Source organism: Haematobia irritans, chromosome 3, assembly GCF_050003625.1.
Source record: "Haematobia irritans isolate KBUSLIRL chromosome 3, ASM5000362v1, whole genome shotgun sequence".
Classification (NCBI taxonomy): domain Eukaryota; kingdom Metazoa; phylum Arthropoda; class Insecta; order Diptera; family Muscidae; genus Haematobia; species Haematobia irritans.
This window is the reverse complement of record NC_134399.1, coordinates 30,341,530-30,368,139: the sequence shown is the minus strand read 5'-3', so window position 1 is coordinate 30,368,139 and position 26,610 is coordinate 30,341,530. Positions and strand designations below refer to the sequence as shown.

General features: G+C 26.9%; 1 protein-coding gene across 1 annotated transcript; it reads right to left on the bottom strand.

Moving 5' to 3' along the window:
• Positions 1–44: 44 nt before the first annotated feature.
• Positions 45–26,321, bottom strand: LOC142230263 (uncharacterized). The gene is made up of 5 exons (XM_075300915.1): positions 25,566–26,321; positions 18,731–19,045; positions 5,183–6,499; positions 4,987–5,116; positions 45–553 (listed from the first exon to the last, which is right to left on the bottom strand). The coding sequence occupies exons 1-5, from the start codon at positions 25,695–25,697 to the stop codon at positions 192–194; spliced, it is 2,256 nt and encodes a 751-aa protein (XP_075157030.1). The 5' UTR covers positions 25,698–26,321; the 3' UTR covers positions 45–191.
• Between the last annotated feature and the right edge of the window lie 289 nt (positions 26,322–26,610).

The following is a 26,610-nucleotide window of genomic DNA, read 5'->3' as shown; positions in this document are numbered from 1 at the left end:
ATGAAAATTATAGTTTTTGTAGTACCATTAAAAACCGTCTCTTTCTCATTTTTCTTATTCATGTAAATTCACCATTTTTTTCTCTACCAATAGGAATGTCGCTTAATCTCCAGCCGCATACCCTCCGCATCTCACATGGTATGTGTGCGAGCCATCACACTTCTCCTCCGGGACTATGTGAATAGGCTACGTCATAAGTTGATCAATTGTGATTTGCGCTGAGACTCCAAACGAATTTCCAACATTGCATAAGGCAGCACACTCACCACCAATATAATGACAAGTGATATAATTTTGGGTGTTTCACACATATAGCCATGGGCAGCGAATGTTATACTCAGACCCAGAAATCGTAATGCCTGCATTGGCGATGTTACCTCGACCACATGATTTGTATGATTTAGGGTGACCAAGGCAAATAGCAGAGTTTCCCACATACCATTGCAGGCACCCCATGAAGCGGCCAAGACATAGAAGAGAGCACTATCATCACTAGAGGGTTTCCAGGTGGAGAGGGCCAACAGTAGGCAGGAATGAAAGAAGAAGCCGGCCACTGAAATATAAAAAGGAATAAAATTGAGATTTTATTTAATAAGTAAATGTTAATTTAAATAATTAAGAAAGTTAGTTAAGCTAATTCTACCAAACAAAACTACCAAATAACAAGTATAAACGGCCGTAAGTTCGGCCAGGCCGAATCTTATGTACCCTCCACCATGGATTGCGTAGAAACTTCTACGAAAGACTGTCAGCCACAATCGAATTACTTGGGTTGCGATAGCTTAAATAGTTTCTAAATTGTGTGTTAGTCCATACGTGGTATACATTAGACAAAAAAAAAGTATGTGTAGGTAAGTCTACAAATAATTACGAATCGATATGGACTTTTTCACGGTACGTAGGGAGCCAGAATTGAAATATCGGGGTCGCTTATATGGGGGCTATATACAAATATTGATATGGACCAATTTTTGTGTGATTGGGGATCGATTTATCTGAGGGCTATATATAACTATAGACCGATATGGATCTAGTTAGGCATGGTTGTTAACGGCCATATACTAGCACAATGTACTAAATTTCAACTGACTCGGACGAAATTTGCTCCTCCAAGAGGCTCCAAAACCAAATCTCGGGATCGGTTTATATGGGGGCTATATATGATTATGGACTGATATGGACCACTTTTAACATGGTTGTTAAATATAATATACTAACCACGTACAAAATTTCAACCAGATCGGATGAATTTTGCTTCTCCAAAAGGCACCGGAGGTCAACTCTGGGGAACGGTTTATATGGGTGCTATATATAATTATGGACTGATATGAACCAATTCCTGCATGGTTGTTGGATACCATATACTAACATCACGTACAAAATTTCAACCGAATCGGATGAATTTTTCTCTTCCAAGGGGCTCCGGAGGTCAAATCTGGGGATCGGTTTATATGGGGGCTATATATAACTAAGAACCGATTTCGACCAATTTTTGCATGGGAGTTTGAGGCCATATATTAACACCACGTACCAAATTTCAACTGAATCAGATGAATTTTGGTCTTCCAAGAGGCTCCGGAGGTCAAATCTGGTGATCGGTTTATATGGGGCCTATATATAATTATGGACCGATGTGGACCAACTTTTGCATGGTTTTTAGAGACCATATACTAACACCATGTACCAAATTTCAGCCGGATCGGATGAAATTTGCTTCTCTTAGAGGCTCCGAAAGCCAAATCGGGGGAACGGTTTATATGGGGGCTATATATAATTATGGACCGATGTGGACCAATTTTTGCATGGTTGTTAGAGACCATATACTAACACCATGTACCAAATTTCAGCCGGATTGGATGAAATTTGCTTCTCTCAGAGGCCTTGCAAGCCAAATCGGGGGATCGGTTTATATGGGGGCTATATATAATTATGGACCGATGTGGACCAATTTTTGCATGGTTGTTAGAGACCATATACTAACACCATGTACCAAATTTCAGCCAGATCGGATGAAATTTGCTTCTCTTAGAGGCTTCGCAAACCAAATCGTGGGATCGGTTTATATGGGGGCTATATATAATTATGGACCGATCTGGACCAATTTTTGCATGGTTGTTAGAGACCATATACTAACACCATGTACCAAATTTCAGCCGGATTGGAAATTTGCTTCTCTCAGAGGCCTTGCAAGCCAAATCGGGGGATCGGTTTATATGGGGGCAATATATAATTATGGACCGATGTGGACCAATTTTTGCATGGTTGTTAGAGACCATGTACCAAATTTCAGCCAGATCGGATGAAATTTGCTTCTCTTAGAGGCCTCGCAAGCCAAATTTGGGGGTCCGTTTATATGGGGGCTATACGTAAAAGTGGACCGATATGGCCCATTTGCAAAGTTAATATACCCCCCATCCTATGATGGAGGGTATAAAAAAATCTTCTATAGAAAGTTTTGTACATTTTTACTTTTATAGAAAATTGTGCCAAAATATTATTTCTATAGAAAATTTTGCCAAAATTTTCATTCTATAAAAAATTTTGTTAAAGGTTTATTTTTATTGCAAATGTTGTCGAAAAGTTTGCCAAAATTTTATTTCTATAGAAAATTATGCCAAATTTTTTTTCTATAGAAAATTTTGTCATCATTTTATTTCTATAGAAAATTTTGCCAAAATTTTATTTCTATAGAAAATTTTGCCACAATTTTATTTCTATAGGAATTGTTGAAAATTTAGCCAACATTTTATTTCTATAGAAAATTTTGCCAAAAATTTTTTTTTTTCTATAGAAAATTTTGTCAAAATTTTATTTCTATAGAAACGTTTGTCATCATTTTATTTCTATAGAAAATTTTGCCAAAATTTTATTTCTATAGAAAATGTTGCCAAATTTTATTTCTATATAAAATTTTGACAATTTTTTTTTAGTAGAAAATTGTGCCAAAATTTTATTTGTATAGAAAATTTTGCCAAAATTTTATTTCTATAGAAAATTTTGCCAAAATTTTATTTCGATAGAACATTTTGCCAAAATTTTATTTATATAGAAAATTTTGCCAAATTTTTATTTCTATAGAAAATTTTGCCAAATTTTTATTTCTATAGAAAATTTTGTCAAAATTTTATTTCTATAGAAAATTTTGTCAAAATTTGATTTCTATAGAAAATTTTGCCAAAATTTTATTTCTTTAGAAAAAGCTGCCAAATTTTATTTCTATAGAAAAATTTGCCAAAATTTTTTTTAATAGAAAATTTTGCCAAAATTTTATTTCTATAGAAAATTGTGCCAAAATTTTATTTCTATAGAAAATTTTGCCAAAATTTTATTTCTATAGAAAATTTTGTTAAAAAATTATTTTCCTATAGAAAATTTTGTCAAAACTTTATTTCTATAGAAAATTTTGCCAACATTTTTTTTCTATCGAAAATTTTGTCAAAATTTTATTTCTATAGACAATTTTGTCAAAATTTTATTTCTATAGAAGATTTTCTCAAAATTTTATTTCCATAGAAAATTTTGTCAAAATTTTATTTCTATAGAAAATGTCAAATTTTATTTCTATAGCAAATCTTGAAAATTTTTATTTCTATAGAAAATTTTGTCAAAATTTTATTTCTATAGAAAATTGTGCCAACATTTTATTTTAATAGAAAATTGTGCCAAAATTTTATTTCTATAGAAAATTTTGCCAAAATTTTATTTGGATTAAAAATTTTGTCAAAATTTGATTTCTATAGAAAATTTTGCCAAAATTTGATTTCTATAGCAAATTTTGCCAAAATTTTATTTCTTTAGAAAATGCTGCCAAATTTTATTTCTATAGAAAAATTTGCCAAATTTTTTTTTAATAGAAAATTTTGCCAAAATTTTATTTCTATAGAAAATTTTGTCAAAATTTTATTTCTATAGAAAATTTTGTCATAAAATTATTTTCCTATAGAAAATTTTGTCAAAACTTTATTTCTATTTTCTATAGAAAATTTTGTCAAAATTTTATTTCTATATAAAATTTTTTCATCATTTTATTTCTATAGACAAGTTTTCCACAATTTTATTTCTATAGAAAATTTTGCCAAAATTTTATTTCTATAGAAAATTGTGCCAAAATTTTATTTATATAGAAAATTTTGCCAAAATTTTATTTCTATAGAAAATTTTGCCACATATTTATTTCTATAGAAAATTTTTTTTATTTCTATAGAAAATTTTTTCAAAAAATTATTTCCCTATAGGAAATTTTGTCAAAAATTTATTTCTATAGAAAATTGTGCCAACATTTTATTTTAATAGAAAATTTTGCCAAATTTTTATTTCTATAGAAAATTTTGCCAAAATTTTATTCCTATAGAAAACTTTGTCATCATCTTATTTCTATAGAAAATTGTGCCAAAATTTTATTTCAATAGAAAATTTTATTTCTATAGAAAATTTTGCCAAAATTTTATTTCTATAGAAAATTTTGTCATCATTTTATTTCTATAGAAAATTTTGCCAAAATTTTATTTCTATAGGAAATTTTGTCAGAATTTTATTTCTATAGAAAATTTAGCCAAAATTTTATTTCTATAGAAAATTTTGCCAAAATTTTATTTCTATAGAAAATTTTGCCAAAATTTTATTTCTATGAAAAATTTTGCCAACATTTTATTTCTTTTTTATTTTTATTCCAAAAATTAAATATTTGAGTTAACTTCCGGATCCAAAAAGTACATTTTCACTACATTTTTCGAGACGATTTTTTGCTGGGATATGATTTAATATATTTTCTTAAATTAAATCAAATTAATTTTTACTTAATTTTTTATATCTTTTAGTTATTTTAGCGATTGGCTAATGATAAGGGAATATACCAGAAGGAAATGACCCAATTTGAAACTCTTATTAAGCTTGAGTGAAAATATACCCTTGCCCCCGAATGGAGAGCCCTTTGGATAAATCCTTCGAGTATCTAAGAGCACACCAAAGTATAAATTCAGTACTTACATATGACCACTATGCGTTTAGTGTGCCTCAAGAGCATACTTAGAGTACAGGACACAATTAATTGCATTACACCCATTCCAATGATGGCTCCAGCAACCATACTCAAACCCAAAGAGCAGGATACAAATGCCTAAAATTCAAATCAGAAGGAAATTTTTATCAAACGAAACAGCGTTCGCACTCCATCTATACTCACAGTCAAAAAATCACTTAATATGTAGGCCTGTTCGGTACCAATAAAATACGCCAAAGGCCCAGCAAAAAGTAGAGTATCCGTCATGCCCTTGATATGCTCATGTCGAAATGTGGAATGTATTTTACCGGCCAAAACGATGAGTATTACCGAAATCAGAGCAAATATCAGATATACACCAATAAGCATAGATGATCCAGCTCTGGGTTTCTCACGTATAAAGGGCGAAAAGATAGTCTCATTGATCTCGGCATTTTCAGCGGTGGTGGCTGCATCAAATTGCCACAGGGGGCACATATCGGCCCCACATATACGATTACCATGCTCATCCAGATTGTAGTACTCACTCATATAGATTGACCTATGACTAAACACATAGGGCGTAGAGGGAATATAAAATTGTACAGCCTCCACTCGAGGATCAGTAATATTTGTGGGTGGGTGGGTCACCACCACCGATGTGTTCTCCGGTGGAGAGATTGATGTCTGCGGTGGTGTCGTTGTGGTTGTGGTCATGGGAGGTTTGCTATAACCCAAGCAATTCCAATCTCTGGAAGTACAAGAGAGCACCATTGAGGCGATTATTGCTCCTACGATTATGCCAAAATCCTTGGAGGCCTGAAACCATCGGGCCAATCTCCGAACTTTTTGATCACGATTGCATGATAACTTATGCTCCTCCCACGAATCCAAGGCATGTGTTGACAATAGAGTGCATTCATGTTGCGAGCAACTCAATTTGCTGCCAAAATGCACCACCACAGCTATTTTACTTATCCACGAAGGACTATGGGTCACACCCAATAAGATGTAGGCCGGCAGTAGGGTATAGATCGAAGGATAGAGATGGCACAAGAGAAATAGACACACAGCCACTGAATTGACCCCCATTAAAATGGTATAGCCAAATTTCCTTATGAGTTTGGGTGTGACCAGGCACATACCCGACGATATGAAGAAACAAACGCTCAGAAATAGTGAGCCAATATTCGGACCCACCTGCAGCCATTGCTCACGATGATGCCACACAGCATTTGAACCTTGTAGGCCAAACAGAGGCACCAGAACCGCACACAATAGACCATGAGCCACAGCCAATAGGGTAAAACATTTGCCCACTTTTTGCCTTATGTGAGCGGGTACTTTATATCGGCAATTACGATTATTCAATGAGATAAGGCGCCGTATTGAGGTAGCTCCTATGGAACTGTTGATAGATTCTCGACGGCGGGATGCAGCCAAAGCGGCCTGCACGTGATATGACGAAACGGGATTGATGCGATGTGATCGAGTCGATATAGGTGAATAGGCGGGCAAGTGCTGAAAATAAATTAAACAAAAACGATTTAGTAAAAATTTTCTATAGAAATAAAATTTAATAACATTAAAAATTTAAATAAAATTAAACAAAAAAGATTTAGTAAAAATTTTCTGTAGAAATAAAATTTTGACAAAATTTTCTATACATATAAAATTTTGACAAAATTTTCTATAGAAATAAAATTTTGTCACAATTTTCTATAGAAATAAAATTTTGTCACAATTTCCTATAGAAATACAATTTGGAGAAAATTTTCTAAAGTCATAAAATTTTGACAAAATTTTGTATAGCAACAAAATTTGGAGAAAATTTTCTGTAAAAATAAAATGTTGACAAAATTTTCTAAAGAAATAAAATTTTGAGTAAATTTTCTATGAAAATCAAATTTGGAGAAAAATTTCTATAGAAATAAAATTTTAACATAACTTTCTATTGAAAATAAATTTTAACAGTCGTTTTGTTTTGTTATTGTTGGTTTTGTTCTTTAAGCATTGTTGTTGTTTTTTTATTTCAGCTAAAAACCATACATTGACTAAACTACAAGTATAGCTTAACTAACAGAGGAAAAAATTTTAACAATTTTTTTTAAGAATTTTGAAAAAAATTTCTACAGAAATAAAATTTTGACAAAATTTTCTATAGAAATAAAATTTTGACAAAATTTTCTAAAGAAATAAAATTTTGACAAAATTTTCTACAGAAATAAAATTTTGACAAAATTTTCTACAGAAATAAAATTTTGACAAAATTTTCTACAGAAATAAAATTTTGAAAAAATTTTTTATAGCAACAATATTGTGACAAAATTTTCTATCAAAATCAAATTTTGACAAAGTTTTCTATAGCAACAAAAGTTTGAGAAAATTTTCTATAGAAATAAAATTTGGAGAAAATTTTCTATAGAAATAAATTTTTGACAAAATTTTCTATAGAAATATAATTTTGAGAAAATTTTCTATAGGAATAAAATTTGTAGTAAATTTTCTATAGAAATAAAATTTGGACAAAATTTTTGTATAGAAATAAAATTTGGACAAAATTTTTGTATAGAAATAAAATGTTGACAAAATTTGCTATAGAAATAAAATGTTGAGAAAATTTTCTATAGAAATAAGATTTTGGCAAAATTTTCTATAGAAATAAAATTTTGACAAAAGTTCCTATAGCAACAAAATCGTTACAAAATTTTCTATGGAAGTAAAATTTTGGCAAAGTTTTCTATAGCAACAAAAGTTTGAGAAAATGTACTATAGAAGTAAAATTTAGAAAAAAAATTCTATAGAAATAAAATGTTGACAAAAATTTCTATAGAAAAAAATGTTGGCAAAATTTTCTATAGACATAAAATTTTGAGAAAATGTTCCATAAAAAAATTTGACGAAATAAAATTTTTAGAAATATTCTATAGAAACAATATTTTGACAAAATTTTCTACAGAAACAAAATTTTCTATATAAATAAAATTTTTAGAAAATTTTCTATAGAAATAAAATTTTGACAAAATTTTCTATAGAAAAAAAAATTGGACAAAATTTTTCTATAGAAATAAAAGTTTGACAAAATTTGCTATAGAAATAAAATTTTGAGAAATTTTCTATAGAAATACGATTTTGGCAAAACTTTCAGTAGAAATAAAAATTTGACAAAAGTTCCTATATAAATAAAACTTTGATAAAATTTTCTATAGGAATCAAATTTTGACAAAATTTTCTATAAAAATAAAATTTTGAGCAAATTTTCTATAAAAATAAAATAATAATAACATTTTGAGAAAATTTTCTATAGAAAGAAGTTTTGACAAAATTTTCTATAGAAATAAAATTTTGACAAACTTTTCTATAGAAATAAAATTTTGAGAAAATGTTCCATAGAAAATTTGACGAAATAAAATTATTAGAAATATTCTACAGAATGTTTTGACAAAATTTTTTACAGAAACAAAATTTTCTATAGAAATAAAATTTTGACAAAATTATATATAGAAATAAAATGTTGACAAAATTTTCTATAGAAATATAATTTGACAAACATTTTCTATAGAAATAAAATTTTGACAAAAGTTCCTATAGAAATGAAACTTTGATAAAATTTTCTATAGAAATAAAATTTTGACAAAATTTTCTATGGAAATAAAATGATGACAAAATTTTATATAGAAACAAAACTTTGACAAAATTTTCTATAGAAACAAAATTTTGAAAAAATTTTATATAGAAATAAAATTTTGACAAAATTTTCTAATAAAATAAAATTGTGACAAAATTTACTAAAGAAATAAAATTATTATATTTCATGTTAGCCTGATACCGAAACAGGCAATTGACGTCCAAATGCATTATATCTAATTATACAATTATTTTTCGAGCTTTATGGACAGATATAGATTAAGGAACATGGTTAATAGAGCCATTGAAAAGAAAACGCCAGATACAAATCTATACACGCCTGGACTGTACATGTTTCGGTTCGGGCGAATGAACCTTTCTACAGCCTTTAGTATAGATCTGGCTGGGAGAGATAACTCAATTTTGGGCCATTTATGCTAACTCCTTTATTTCTAATTGTATAATTAGAAATAAAATTATGACAAAATTTGCTATTGAAATTAAATTTTGAGCAAATTTTCTATAAAAATAAAATTGTATTAATATTTTGAGAAAATTTTCTATAGAAATAAAATTTTGAAAAAATTTTCTGTAGAAATAAAATGTTGAAAAAAAAAATTTCTACAGAAATAAAAATTTAACAAAATTGATAGAAATAAAATTTTAACAAAATTTTCTATTGAAATAAAATTGTGATAAAATGTTCTATAAAAATAAAGTTGTTATAAAATTTTCCTATAGAAATAAAATTTTGAGAAAATTTTCTATAGAAATCAATGTTTGACTAAATTGTCTGTAGAAATAAAATTTTGCAAAAATTTTCTATAGAAATAAAATTTTGACAAAATTTTCTACAGAAATAAAATGTTGACAAAATTGTCTATCGAAATAAAATTTTGACAAAATTTTCTAAAGAAATAAAATTGTGTCAAAATTTTATATAGAAGTAAAGTTTTGCCTAAGTGGTTTTCAGAAGTGGTTCGTATTTAAGATTCAGCCCTGACGAATTTTTAAGTTTTTCTTGCTTTCTCGATTCAAAAAAAAATTATGGTGAATCCTTTTTCAACTGCTGCATATAATTGATACCGTCCATAATCCATATATTAACATAGAATTTTCAATGTAAAATTCCTGGAGCTAAGCAAACCATTATTGTCTTTGGTAATCCCATTTATCAAATACTTGGTTTACCAAATGGATATAATCAAATGGTTTACAAAAAACCCATTAAAATATTAACAAACCGAGCTACATTTCTCTTCTTTTCGCAACAATAAAAACAACATAACATCAAAAAATTATTCCCCAGCATATCTTTGGAAGCGTTCGAAAAAAAAAAACAAATTTCAGTGAACAAACATCCAGTGACCATACTTTCACCAAATAAAACTAAAACCCACATTAGAAGGACTACTAAGCTCAACACACATTTGTGTCGGAAATCCTTATCAAAGTAGGGATGCTTTGGAGAGGATCGAAAGGATTTTCCTCGAATCAACAGTGGATGAATGACTACCGCCGCCTACATCACTTCTTTTCCATGGATATCCACTACTCTAGGAAAAGGGGTCGAAGAAGAATGGATAGTTTCTTCACATATGAATGAATTTTGTTTCACCGAACCAAGAATCTCTGGTCTATAGTTTTTGTCATTGTATCTGTTTTTTTCTCCCCAGAAAATAAAACAAATACCAGCACATATCTTCTTTGGAAAATACGATGGATATGTGTGATGGTGTGAGTTAAGACTGTTAAAAGTTTATTGACGTCATTTACAAGGACTAACATTATCGCTCCTTCGAACGAAGTAATGTCTGCCTGAGGTCTTCGATACAAAGAGAATCTAAAATCATATTTCCTGTGAAAGCTGATTTCAAAGGAAATTTATGAATTAAGCGGAAAATTCATTCATATGTTACTGTTGCAAAATTTCGCCAAAAGGTTGAGTTGTCTTATTCATGTGGGTAGTTACAAGCATGTTGAGTTTTAACTACCCTCACACTTAGCTCTCTTACGTAGGAGGAGAAATATTTTGTAAAGGGTGATTTGTTAAGAGCTTGATAACTTTTTTTTTAAAAAAAACGCATAAAATTTGCAAAATCTCATCGGTTCTTTATTTGAAACGTTAGATTGGTCCATGACATTTACTTTTTGAAGATAATTTCATTTAAATGTTGACCGCGGCTGCGTCTTAGGTGGTCCATTCGGAAAGTCCAATTTTGGGCAACTTTTTCGAGCATTTCGGCCGGAATAGCCCGAATTTCTTCGGAAATGTTGTCTTCCAAAGCTGGAATAGTTGCTGGCTTATTTCTGTAGACTTTAGACTTGACGTAGCCCCACAAAAAATAGTCTAAAGGCGTCAAATCGCATGATCTTGGTGGCCAACTTACCGGTCCATTTCTTGAGATGAATTGTTCTCCGAAGTTTTCCCTCAAAATGGCCATAGAATCGCGAGCTGTGTGGCATGTAGCGCCATCTTGTTGAAACCACATGTCAACCAAGTTCAGTTCTTCCATTTTTGGCAACAAAAAGTTTGTTAGCATCGAACGATAGCAATCGCCATTCACCGTAACGTTGCGTCCAACAGCATCTTTGAAAAAATACGGTCCAATGATTCCACCAGCGTACAAACCACACCAAACAGTGCATTTTTCGGGATGCATGGGCAGTTCTTGAACGGCTTCTGGTTGCTCTTCACTCCAAATGCGGCAATTTTGCTTATTTACGTAGCCATTCAACCAGAAATGAGCCTCATCGCTGAACAAAATTTGTCGATAAAAAAGCGGATTTTCTGCCACTGATTTTGGTAATAAAATTCAATGATTTGCAAGCGTTGCTCGTTAGTAAGTCTATTCATGATGAAATGTCAAAGCATACTGAGCATCTTTCTCTTTGACACCATGTCTGAAATCCCACGTGATCTGTCAAATACTAATGCATGAAAATCCTAACCTCAAAAGGATCACCCTTTAGATAGTGGGATCAGATTGGGAAATTTAATTTCCAATTAAGTTCCAAGTCTGTTTAATGATCCCTGAACATATGTTAGTTGCTATTCGTTCCAAAAAATCTACCAACATTTGAAGAACATCTTACCAAAAATCTACCAAATTTAAAAAAAAAATCCTTTTCAAAATTTTATTTCTATATAAAAATTTTGTCAACATTTCATTTCCATAGAAATTTTTATTTCTAAAGAAAATTTTGTCAAAATTTTATTTCTAAAGAAAATTTTGTCAAAATTTTATTTCTAAAGAAAATTTTGTCAAAATTTTATTTCTATAGAGAATTTTGTCAAAATTTTTTTACTATAGAAAATTTTACCAAAATTTTATTTCTATACAAAATTTTGTCAAAATTTTTTTGTCTATCGAAAATTTTGTCCAAATTTTATTCTATAGAAAAATTCTTTTTAAATTTCATTTCTACCGAACATTTTGTCAAATTTTTATTTTATCGAAAATTTTGCCAAAATTTTATTTCTATAGAAAATTTTGTCAAAATTTTAGTTCTATAGAAAATTTTGTCAAAATTTTATTTCTATAGAAAATTTTGTCAAAATTTTATTTCTATGGAAAATTTTGTCAAAATTTTATTTCTATAGAAATTTTTGTCAAAATTTTATTTTTATAGATTTTTTTTTTTAAATTTTATTTCTATCGAAAATTTTGTCAAATTTTATTTGTATAGAAAGTATTGTAAAAATTTTATTTCTATAGATTTTTTTTAACTTTATTTCTATCGAAAATTTTGCCAAAATTTTATTTCTATAGAAAATTTTGTCAAAATTTTAGTTCTATAGAAAATTTTGTCAAAATTTTATTTCTATAGAAAATTTTGTCAAAATTTTATTTCTATAGAAAATTTTGTCAAAATTTTATTTCTATAGAAAATTTTGTCAAAATTTTATTTCTATAGAAAATTTTGTCTAAATTTTATTTATATAGAAAATTTTGTCAAAATTTTATTTCTATGGAAAATTTTGTCAAAATTTTATTTCTATAGATTTTTTTTTTAATTTTATTTCTATCGAAAATTTTGTCATAATTTTATTTCTATAGAAAATTTTGTCAAAATTTTATTTCTATAGAAAATTTTGTCAAAATTTTATTTCTATGGAAAATTGTGTCAAAATTTTATTTCTATGGAAAATTTTGTCTAAATTTTATTTCTATAGATTTTTTTTTTTTTTTAATTTTATTTCTATCGAAAATTTTGTCAAATTTTATTTGTATATAAAGTTTTGTCAAAATTTTATTTCTATAGAAAATTTTGTCAAAATTTTATTCCTATAGAAAAATTCTTTTTAAATTTCATTTCTATCGATCATTTTGTCAAATTTTTATTTCCATAGAAAATTTCGTCAAAATTTTATTTCTATAGAAAATTTTGTCAACATTTTATTTTTATAGAAAATTTTGTCAAAATTTTATTTCTATAGAAAATTGTGTCAAAATTTTATTTCTATAGATTTTTTTCAATTTTATTTCTATCGAAAATTTAGTCAAAATTTTATTTGAGTAGAATGTTTTGTCAAAATTTTATTTCTATAAAAAATTTTGTCAAAATTTTATTTCTATAGCAAATTTTGTCGAAATTTTGCTTCTATAGAAAATTTTCCCAACATTTTTTTTTTCTATAGAAAATGTTCCCAAAATTTTATTTCTATAGAAATTTATCTCAAAATTTTAATTCATTGGAAATCCTCTCAAAATTGTATTTCTATAGAAAGCTTTTATTTTGACAGAAAATTTTGATTCCATGGAAAATTCTATGTCTATAAAAAATTTAGTCCAAATATTATATTTCTATAGAAAATTTTAACTAAATTTTATTTCTATAAAAATTGTTGTTTTTTTTTTTATTTCAGCTTAAAACCATACATTGACTAAACTACAAATGTAGCTTAACCAACAGAGGAAAAGAATGTTTCTCAAATTTTTTGGGCAAAGCCCTAAAGACTGCAAGATGGTTGGATGGACGCACGTTTCGGAATTACCACATTCCTCCTCAGCATCCTCTACTTGCAGCAAAACTATCAACCAATTATCAGAATAAATTCAGGCAGTTCATTAAACCCAACAATAAACCACACTTGAACCTTCCGAAAAAAGGCTTTACATTGATAGCCGGCTTATGCCGAAATAAATTCGTACAAACATCTCTCTTTTCCATTGCCACCACAAATCATCGATTTGAGTGAAGTTGGCTGGGTTTTATTTTGAGCGTGCTTCCTCTTCTTTCTTTCATTCGTTTTGTTTTGTTATTGTGTGTTTTTGTTACTTAATCATTGCTGTTGTTTTTTTGATTTCGGCTTAAAACCATACATTGACTAAACTACAAGTGTAGCTTAACCAACAGAGGAAAAGAATGTTTGCCAAAATCGTATTTCTATAGAAAATTTCTCAAAATTTTATTTCTATAGCAAATTTTGTCAAAATTTTATTTCTATAGAAAAATTTCGTCCAAATTTTTTTTCTATAGAAAATTTTGTCAAAATTTTATTTCCATAGAAAATTTTTTCAAAATTTTATTTCTACAGAAAATTTTGTCAAAATTTTATTAACTTAAAAAAATTTTACCAAAATTTTATTTCTATAAAAAATTTTGTCAACATTTTATTTCTATAGAAAATTTTGTTAAAATTTTATTTCTATAGAAAATTTTGTCATAATTTTATTACTATAGAAAATTTTGTTAAAATTTTTTTCTATAGAAATTTTGTCAAATTTTATTTCTACAGGAAATTTTGTCAACATTTTTTGTCTAGAGAAAATTTTGTAAACTTTTTTTCTAGAGGTGTTTGTGTCGAAATCTTATTTCTATAGATGGTTTTCTCAAAATTTTACTTCTATAGAAAATTTCCCCAACATTTTCTTTCTAATTTTATGCCTACACTCAAAAAAAAGTGAACTCTCTATTTCACTAAAGCCATATTATCTTTATATTAGTTCATAGAATCATTATGTTTGGAAAAAGTTTATTTTAGTCAAATAATTTTTTGCGTATGTTAGTTAAATGAACTAAAAACCGGGAAAAAGTTATACACAAATAAAGCATAAAGATTTCCTAATTTCGTATTTCTTACAAAATAGTTCATTATTTCTTTAAATTTTTAAATTTTACCAAAAATGTGTCGATCGTGAACTTCGTATGTCACTAAAGACATTCTTGCAATTTTGAACTCCAAGATTTCTCTTAAAACTACAAAATTTTCTTTAACTACTGAAAAAATTTAGTTATGTCTAATAAATTTTCTTGAATTTGTCGAAAAATATTTACTTATTTTTGCCATATCGGAGTGATGCCAGCGCTTGTAATACCGTTTAGTTAAAATTTTCTAAAAAAGTTCCAAATTTTCTAAAATTAATCGAAAGTTATCTTTCCTGGTGGGTTCACTGTTTTTTCAGTGTATAGAAAATTTTGTCAAAATTTTATAATTTTTTTTTAATTTCATTTTTATCGAAAATTTTGTAAAAATTTTATTTCTATAAAAAGTTTTGTCAAAATTTTATTTCAATAAATTTTATCAAAATTTTATACCTATAGAAAATGTTGTCAAAATTTTCTCTAAATTGTATTTCTGGAGAAAAGTATTTCAATATTTTATTTCATCAAAATTTTCCCAAAATTGTATTTCTGTAAGATTTTATTTCAATATTTTATTTCGTCAGAATTTTTATGGAAATTTTCTCAAAATTTTATTTCTATAGAATTTTTTCTCAAAATTTTATTTCTACAGAAAATTTTCTCAAAACTTTATTTCTAAAGAAAATTCTCTGAAAAATTTAGTTCTCTAGAAAATCTTGTCAAAATTTTATTTCTATAGCAAATGTTGTTTAAATTTTATTTCTATAGAAAATTTTGTCAAAATTTTATTTCTATAGAAAATTTTGTCAAAATTTTATTTCTATAGAAATTTTTATCAAAATTTTATTTCTATAGAAAATTTTGTCGAAATTTTATTGCTATAGAAAATTTTGTCAAAATTTTATTTCTATAGAAAATTTTGTCAAAATTTTCTCAAAATTGTATTTCTGTAGAAAATTATTTCAATATTTTATTTCGTCAGAATTTTTATGGAAATTTTCTCAAAATTTTATTTCTATAGAATTTTTTCTCAAAATGTTATTTCGTCAGAATTTCTATGGAAATTTGTCTCGAAATTTTATTTCTTCAGAAAATTTTCTCAAAACTTTATTTCTATAGAAAATTCTCTGAAAAAATTAATTCTCTAGAAAATCTTGTCAAAATTTTATTTCTATATAAAATTTTGTCAAAATTTTATTTCTATAGAAAATTTTGTCAAAATTTTATTTCTATAGAAAATTTTGTCAAAATTTTATTTCTATAGAAAATTTTGTCAAAATTTTTTGTCTAGAGGAAATTTTGTGAAAACTTTATTTCTATAGAAAATTTTCTATACAAAAATTTTGTCATAATTGTATTACTATAGAAAATTTTGTTAAAATTTTGTTTCTATAGAAATTTTGTCAAAATTGTATTTCTATAAAAAACTTTGTCAAATTTTATTTCTATAGGAAATTTTGTCAAAATTTTTTGTCCAGAGGAAATTTTGTAAACTTTTTTTCTAGGTATTTGTGTCGAAATGTTATTTCTATAGAAAATTTTCTCAAACCTTTATTTCCATAGAAAATTCTCTTAAAAATTTAATTCTATAGAAAATTTTGTCAAAATTTTATTTCTACAAAAAATGTTCTCAAAATTTTATTTCCATTGAAAATTTTTCTCAAAACTTTATTTCTATAGAAATTTAGTCAAAATTTTATTTCCATAGAAATTTCTGCCAAAATTTTAGAGGTCTGTGGAATTTTTTTTCAAAAGTTTATTTCTATAGAAAATGTTGTCAACATTTTTTTCTAAATTTTATTTTTGGAGAAAATTATTTCAATATTTTATTTCATCAACATTTTCTCAAAATTGTATTTCTGTAGCAAATTATTTCAATATTTTTTTCGTCAGAATTTTTATGGAAATTTTCTCAAAATTTTATTTCTATAGAATTTTTTCTCAAAATTTTATTTCTAAAGAAAATTCTCTGAAAAATTTAGTTCTCTAGAAAATCTTGTCAAAATTTTATTTCTATAGCAAATGTTGTCAAAATTTTATTTCTATAGAAAATTTTGTCAAAATTTTATTTCTATAGAAATTTTTATCAAAATTTTATTTCTATAGAAAATTTTGTCAAAATTTTATTTCTATAGAAATTTTTATCAAAATTTTATTTCTATAGAAAATTTTGTCAAAATTTTATTTCTATATAAAATTTTGTCAAAATTTTATTTCTATATAAAATTTTGTCAAAATTTTATTTCTATAGAAAATTTTGTCAAAATTGTATTTCTGTATAAAATTATTTCAATATTTTATTTCGTCAGAATTTTTATGGAAATTTTCTCAAAATTTTATTTCTATAGAATTTTTTCTCAAAATGTTATTTCGTCAGAATTTCTATGGAAATTTGTCTCGAAATTTTAGTTTTACAGAAAATTTTCTCAAAACTTTATTTCTATAGAAAATTCTCTGAAAATCTTAGTTCTCTAAAAAATCTTGTTTTATTTATTTCTTTTTTATTTCTATAGAAAATTTTGTCAAAATTTTATTTCTATAGAAAATTTTGTCAAAATTTTATTTCTATAGAAAATTTTCTATACAAAACTTTTGTCATAATTTTATTTCTATAGAAAATTTTGTCAAAATTTTATTTCTATAGGAAATTTTGTCAAAACTTTATTTCTATAGAAAATTTTCTATACAAAACTTTTGTCATAATTTTATTACTATAGAAAATTTTGTTAAAATTTTGTTTCTATAGAAATTTTGTCAAAATTGTATTTCTATAAAAAACTTTGTCAAATTTTATTTCTATAGGAAATTTTGTCAAAATTTTTTGTCTAGAGGAAATGTTGTAAACTTGTTTTACTAGAGGTATTTTTGTCGAAATTTTATTTCTATAGAAAATTTTCTCATACCTTTATTTCTATAGAAAATTCTCTTAAAAATTTAATTCTATAGAAAATTTTGTCAAAATTTTATTTCTACAAAAATTTTTCTCAAAATTTTATTTCCATAAAAATTTTTGCCAAAATTTTAGTTTCTGTGGAATTTTTTTTCAAAATTTTATTTCTATAGACAATTTCCTTAAAATTTTATTTCTTCAGAATTTTTGGTGGAAATTTTTCTCAAAACTTTATTTCTATAGAATTTTTTTTGCCAAGTTTTATTTTTATAGAAAATTTTGTCAAAATTTTATTTCTATAGAAAATTTTGTCAAAATTGTATTTCTATAAAAAATTTTATCAAAGTTTTATTTCTATAGAAAATTCCAACAAACGGACGGACGAACATCGCTCGATCGACTCAGAATTTCATCACGATCCAGAGCAATATTTCGGTGTATTACACACGGAATGCCAAAGTTACTATACTGGGAGTATAGTATGTATGGTGGAGGGTATAAAATGTCGAAAAGTCGAAATTGCCAATTTTTAGGAATAATCTCAGCTAGTATTAATTGACTTTTTTAAATTATGAAAAAGACAAAAAGTCGTCTTTGTTTCTACTATTAGGTTAGGTTAGGTTATGTGGCAGCCCGATGTATCAGGCTCACTTAGACTATTCAGACCATTGTGATACCACAGTGGTGAACAGTCTAAGTGAGCCTGATACATCGGTGTCTGGGAATAGTTTCTACTATTCCCAGACACCAAATGTTTTATGGTTCAAAACAAAGGCTCCCAAAATATCATAAAAATCACATCATACTAATTTGGATGTACAGTTAATCCCGGCAATTATTATGATTTTCTCAAATTCAGTTTTCTAGCAAAAATTTTGCCATTTATACATCGAGTGAACGTAGGCGTAGCTATATCTATGTTAACTCTACTAATTTCTTTCATTTACAACCCATGACAAAAATTCCGATTTTATGACGTACATGGGCAATATGTTTGCCGTTGTAACCTTTTTGCCTTTCGTCCATCGTCCATTCATAAAAATATTACTGTGTAACAACCTCCCACAAAATAAATTGTGGACTAAAATTCCTTAAGCCCCATTTGCCAGGGAAACACAGCCTCCCTCCTAGAATGTAAAACTCACCTCCAATACTTGATCATCCCAAATGTTATGCGTTGCACCCGAACTACGTGTACGTAGAACACGATGTCTGTTTGTCAATGAATGCCGATAATGATGGGGATGCTGGTGTCCATGGTGTTTATGACCCAATGCTGCTGTTGCTCCACCGCCCAGGCCGTAGTTAAGCAAAGTTGCACCACCCACCGGCAAACCTCCACTTGGATTTAAATTGACAGCTCCTGGCACAGTGCCACCAGTTGCTGTGGCTGTATTATAGGGTGCCATACCGCCACCCATACCAAGTCCTGCCATTAGATATGGATTATAGGATGAGTGCTGCAGATAGGAGAGAGACCAAAAATATTTAAGAGATTTTCCTAAAAAAAATTAAGAGAAATATTGCGAAGAAAGTATTGGTAAATTGTTTTGACAATATAAAGATAGGTCCAGTCGCACAGTGCTTCAAAAGCGGCCACAAAAAATTATGTGCTCCGATTTTGATTCTAATTTCTATTTTGAATAGTCTATGATATCGAGCTACGAATACAAAAATAAATTTTTGCTATAATTGACTAGAACTATTGTTAAAAAATATTTGAATTTTAAGCTTTTTTGGTCGATAATGAACTTAAATTACATGGATGGTGCAAAAGAACGAACGGTCCGATTTTTGTAAAGATATTGATGATGCTTATTGAACTAAAACCTCAAAAATGTAAATTTTAGCAAATTAAAATTTTGACAATTTTTTAAAGTAAAGATAATTTAGAAAGGACGCCACAAAAATATATATATCTCACAATTTTATTCTCGTACTAATTTTTGGGTTAATTATAAAGTATTTTATTCAATCATGAAATAAAATTCTGCTATTTTTGATTCGAAAGATTTTTAAAATACCCCGCATTTATAGCAACGAAGAGATTTTGGATGAACTTGCTCATTTGTCGTGTATTTTTATGATATTTTATTAGGTTTGAGTTTTCGATTTAAATTTATATTTATTGTTAACTATTATCCACAAAAATAAAATTCTCTAAACTTTCGAAATTAACGTTATTTATTGATTTTTTTTTAATTTTAATAAAAAACTTTAATAAAAAATTATTAAATTACTTTTAATAAAAAATTATAGCTTTGAATTTCATTTCACTTTTTGATTTTCGTTTGTATTTGCAGTTAGTTTTCCATTAAAAAAACAACATTTTGTTAAATTTTAAAACGCAACGTTAGTTTTGCAGAAGTTTGTAAAATAGTGGAAAATTTCTTTGAGGACTTGTAACAATAATATTCGCTTCAAAAAAATTTTTTTTTTTGTAATTTTATTTCTAAAGAAAATTTTGTCAAAATTTTATTTCCATAGAAAATTTCGTCAAAATTTTATTTCTTATCGACAACTTTGTCAAAATTTTATTTCTACAGAAAATTTTGTCATAATTTTATTTCTATAGAAAATTTTGTCGAAATTTTATTTCTATAGAAAATTTTATCAAAATTTTATTTCTATAGAAAATTTTGTCAAAATTTTATTTCAATGGAAGATTTTGTCAAAATTTTATTTCTATTAAAAATTTTGTCAAAATTTTATTTCTATAGAAAATTTTGTCAACATTTTATATCTATTGGAAGTTTTGTAAAAATTTTATTTCAATGGAAGATTTTGTCAAAATTTTATTGCTATAGAAAATTTTGTCAAAATTGTATTTCTATAGAAAATTTTGTCGAAATTTTATTTCTATAGAAAATTTTGTCAATTTTTTTTACTCGTTTTGTTTTGTTATTGTTGGTTTTGTTCTTTTTGTTGTTTTTTTATTTCAGCTTAAAACCATACATTGACTAAACTACAGGTGTAGCTTAACCAACAGAGGAAAATAATGTTTGTCAAATTTATTTGGGCAAAGCCCTATAGACTGCAAGATGGTTGGATGGACGCACGTTTCGGAATTATCACATTCCTCATCAGCATCCTCTACTTGCAGCAAAACTATCAACCAATTATCAGAATAAATTCGAGCAGTTCATTAAACCCAACAATGAACCACACTTCAACCTTCCGAAAAAAGGTTTTGTATGATACCAGGCTTATGCCGAAATAAATTCGAAACAAACATATCTCTTTTCCTATGCCACTAACAAATCATCGATTTGAGTTCAGTTGGCTTGGTTTATTTTGAGCGTGCTTCCTCTTCTTTTTCTATTCGTATTTTTTTATAGAAAATTTTGTTAATTTTTTATATTGTTTTATTTCTATAGAAAATTTTGTTAAAATTTTATTTCTATAGAAAATTTTGTCAAAATTTTATTTCTATAGAAAATTTTATAGAAAAATTTGTCAAAATTTTATTTCAATTGAAGATTTTGTCAAAATTTTATTTCTTTAGAAAATTTTGTCAAAATTTTATCTCTATAGAAAATTTTGTCAAAATTTTATTTCTATAGAAAATTTCGTCAAAATTGTATTTCTATAGAAAATTTCTATAAAAAATTTTGTCAAAACTTTATTTCAATGGAAAATTTTGTCAAAATTTTATTGCTATAGAAAATTTTGTCGAAATTGTATTTCTATAGAAATTTTTGTCTAAATTTTATTTCTATAGAAAATTTTGTCATTTTTTTGTTATAGAAAATGTTGTCAAAATTTTTTTATATTATTTTATTTCTATAGAAAATTTTGTTAAAATTTTATTTCTATAGAAAATTTTGTCAAAATTTTATTTCTATAGAGAATTTTGACACTTTTGTCAAAATTTTATTTCAATTGAAGATTTTGTCAAAATTTTATTTCAATTGAAGATTTTGTCAAAATTTTATTTCTATAGCAAATTTCGTCAAAATGTTATTTCTATAGAAAATTTTGTCACACTTTTATTTCTATCGAGAACTTTGTCAAAATTTTATTTCTATAGAAAATGTTGTCAAAATTTTATTTCTATAGAAAATTTTGTCAAAATTTTATTTCTATTGGAAATACAGTCGAAGCTCTGTTTAACGAATATCCCATTTAGCGAAAATCCAATTTAATGAATGTCAAAATTCTTAACATTGAGTATTCTAAATAACGAACAATTGAACAAAATTTACGTTCGATGTAACGAAAAGGCTTTTAATCTTAAGAAAATAAACAACAAAAAATCAGCAATATTTGACGATTGTGAGAATGGCTTAAGTCCTTAGGAAATGTCCACAAAGTACGGCATTCCCAAGATATTTAAATTCCATTAAAATGTTTGAAAACACATATTCAATGGCCGGGTAAATGGTCCCGCCGGGTAACTGGTCCCGCAGCTTCGCTACGGGAAATGTATCTACAACAGAGCCGGTGCAGGACTACTCCCTGGTGTGAATAGACCAGTTCCAGTTCTGGCCGAAACGTATGGAAGGGACCGGTCACTTCAACACGGGTTTGTCATTGACGGGGATAAATTTACACTGCAGGCCACGGATTGGACTCATTCCAAACTACATGACCTGGGAGAACTTAGTAGGACTAGACAGGTCCTCATGAACCAGTCTGGGACAAACCCTTAGGTACCGGAATTATTTTGATCATCCAATTTGCACCAGAAAGAAAACCTTTTGGACTATGTTGGCCCATAGGTAAATGTCTAGATCAAATAAAATTTTAAAATAATGAGAGTATAGAAATCAATAAAATATATGAAAATTTAAAAACTACGACAAACACGAGCACTGGTACTAGTCCTGTGATAGGTCCGTTAATGGCAATATTTCGTAGGATTGCCAGTTGGACAAGTGGTGAATTTTTCTCTTAATAATGAGTGCTACCCGATTCTATATTTAGCTCAATAACAAGAAACCTCCGTCTTATAGCTGAAGAGAAACTATAAAATACACAGGAATGTCAACATCATTAGTGAGAGGGATAAACTACCCCTAAAAAACTTTTTTGGTGCTTGGTCGAAACGGCAATCTAGCGTTGAGAGTACATCTATGCCGGCAGGAGCAGCAGAGTAATGGTGTATGTAGGACGTTTTAGGAAGATGTTACTATGAATACTACCTATGCATGGCCCATCTTGAAACCGGGGACTGGAAACAAATTATGCAATTCGTCTAAGAAGTTAAGAGCACACAAATTATGACATGGGTGTATATAGGCCCCCATACGACAGCGAATCTTGGATCCTCTTTTCAATCTAACCTAACCTAGATATATCAAGTTCATCAGGATTATTTTAAGTATTATTTTTTAAGTATCTCTGTGCTTTAATTTTTTCAAATGATTATGAATTTTTACTCATCTACGATTTTCAATAAAAGTTAACATTTAATATTCCCGTTCGATTTAAGGAATTTTTCTAAATAACGAAAGAGCCTGACAATATATCGTTCGTTAAACCGAGCTTCGACTGTATTGTCAAAATTTTATTTCAATGGAAGATTTTGTCAAAATTTTATTTCAATGGAAGATTTTGTCAAAACTTTATTTCTATAGAAAATTTCGTCAAAATTGTATTTCTATAGAAATAGAAAAGTTTTGTCAAAACTTTATTTCAATGAAAGATTTTGTAAAAATTATATTGCTACAGAAAATTTTGTCGAAATTTTATTTCTATAGAAAATTTTGTAAAAATGTTATTTCTATAGAAAATTTTGTCAAAATTTTATTTCTATAGAAAATTTTGTCAAAATTTTATTTCTGAAGAAAATTTTGTCAAAATTTTATTTTTATAGAAAATTTTGTTAAAATTTTATTCCTATAGAAAATTTTGTCAAAATTTTATTTCTGTAGAAAATTTTGTCAAAATTTTATTTCTAAAGAAAATTTGGTGCAAATTTAATTTCTATAGAAATTTTTTTTAAATTTTATTTCTATAGAAAATTTCTATAGCAAATTTCGTCAAAATTTTATTTCTATAGCAAATTCTCTCACACTTTTATTTCTATCGAAAACTTTGTCAAAATTTTATTTCTATAGAAAATGTTGTCAAAATTTTATTTCTATAGAAAATTTTGTCAAACTTTTATTTCTATTGGAAATATTGTCAAAATTTTATTTTAATGGAAGATTTTGTCAACATTTTATTTCAATGGAAGATTTTGTCAAAATTTTATTTCTATAGAAAATTTTGTCAAAATTTTATTTCAATGGAAAATTTTGTCAAAATTTAACTTTAATTGAAAATTTTGTCAAAATGTAATTTCTTTAGTAAATTTCTATAGAAAGTTTTGTCAAAATTTTATTTCAATGGAAAATTTTGTCAAAAATTTATTTCAATGGAAGATTTTGTCAAAATTTTATTTCTATCGAAAATTTTCTCAAAATTTTATTTCTATAAAAAATTTTGTCAAAATTTAATTTCTATAGAAAATTTCTATAGAAACTTTTGTCAAAATTTTATGTCTATAGAAAATTTTGTCAAATATTTATTTCTATAGAAAATTTTGTCAAAATTTTATTTCTATTGAAAATTTTGTGAAAATTTTATTTCAATGGAAGATTTTGTTAAAAATTTATTTCTATAGAAAATATTGTCAAAATTTTATTTCTATTGAAAATTTTGTGAAAGTTTTATTTCTATAGGAAATTTGGTCAAAATTTTATTTCTATAGAAAATTTTGTCAAATTTCATTTCTATAGAAAATTTTGTCAACATTTTATTTCTATAGAAAATTTTGTCAAAATTTTATTTCAATGGAAGATTTTGTTAAAATTTTATTTCTTTAGAAAATATTGTCAAAATTTTATTTCTATAGAAAATTTCTATAAAAAGTTTTGTCAAAACTTTATTTCAATGAAAGATTTTGTAAAAATGTATTGCTATAGAAAATTTTGTCAAAATTTTATTTCTATAGAAAATTTTGTGAATTTTTTTATAGAAAACTTTGGCAACATTTTATTTCAATAGAAAATTTTGTCAAAATTTTATGTCTATTTTTTTTGTAATTGTTTAATTTCTATAGAAAATTTTGTTAAAATTTTATTTCTATAGAAAATTTTGTCAAATTTTATTGCTATTAAAAATATGTGAAAAACCTCTTAGTTAAAGAGGAATATTTTGCAAAATCTACCAAGCCATCGAATAACAAGACAATTCATATTATATATATATATATGCATATATGCATATATATATATATATATATATATATATATATATATATATATATATATATATATATATATAGATATATATATATATATATATATATATATATATATATATATATATATATATATATATATATATATATATATATATATATATATATATATATATATATATATATATATATAGATATATATATATATATATATATATATATATATATACACATTGATTCCCTGCAAAAAATAATGAATATTTTTAATGTGTTTTGTTAAATGATACTAATTATTTAAATTTTGTGGAATAAAATGCCAAATAATTTAAGAAAAATTTTGATTTTTTTAATTTTTCAGATAAAAAAGTATAAAAATTATTTGTTTGGCAAAATATCACAAAAATTTGTAATTCACATCGAAAACACTGAATTCGGAGGACATCGTAAGAAATGATGGACCTATGACAATCCCATGTTTAATTCATGGCTTCTGTGCCAATTGCGCACCACTTCTGGATCAAAAAATAATATTTTCACTACGTTTTTTGCGATGCTTTTTTGCTGAAATTCTAATAAAACAAATTTCTAAAGCAACATTGAAAAAAAATCAGAGCTAATAGCTCTATAGATATCCGCTTACAAAACTTTTTTTAAAATTGAACAAAAAACAAAAATACTAAAATGTCTAAAAATTTTAGTATTTTTTTTTTTTTTTTTGTATGTCAGCATTATTTTAATGCTAATTTAGCTGCAACACCTTTTTAGATTTACTCACATTGCTCTTAACTTACCTTTTTATGATGCATTCGTTCTCTTTCACGACTGGCCTCCCTTGCCAGTTGTTCTCGCATTTCCCGTTCTCTTCGTTTTTCGCGTTTGCGCTCCAATTGCTCCAATTCGTGTAGATTGGGTAAACTCCCCATGTTGGCTAATTAGGTTTTGCAACAAATGTTGAGCACTTTAGTGATACCACAGCAACAATGTTGCTTATGCCCTTATTGAGGTTGAGAGAAACAAACAAACAAAACAAAAAAAGAGTTCAAAAGCTGAGACACATCACCTCAAGAGCCGGTGTATTCAATTCAAAAGGCCACCACCACACACACACACAAAATGAGTTTATCAAGCCACCAAAAGGGACGGATGGTCAGACAAAGAAACCAGTCGCATGGTCATGAATAATAACATTGCTCCGGGTAAAGCTATTCTCTGCGTTGTTGTTGTTGTTGTTTTTGACAGATGACCACATTTGCCAAGCATAGCCTTCATCTTTTGCTACGGTTTATGGTCTTACAGTTGATTTTCTTTGTGGCTTTTGTTTTTGCGGGGTTTTGCCCCTTCCGAAAGAGAAGAGAAAGAGTGTTAATTACAAGCTCCTATTTATGATGCTTTAAAAGTCTCATTTTTTGTTTTTAATTTTGTAGAGGTTTTCCCATGACCGAAGAGAGATAATGATGATTACTTTTCGTGATGCTCCTGATGATGACGATGATGATGGGTATACCGTTGAGGCTGATGATGAAGGCTACCACAGAAGGACATCTGCCTTGTAGCTCTCTAATGACACCGAATAATCCTGTAAAGAAATTGATAACAAAAGAAAAATAAATGATGAGGATCATGAATTGTTAACAAGCCATTGTGTTGTGTTACGCTGCTACTCCTTCACAGCCATTAGAATAATTAAAAGTGACAGGAGCCATTTGTAGCTAGCTGACTGTGCAGCTGGGGCCTCTGTTAGCCTTTGATTTGCATTTTCAATGAAACCAAAGAGTTTTGTTAAGAATCTCTGGGGATTTAAAGGTTAAACACCAAAAAGGGGGGGAATTATCAGAA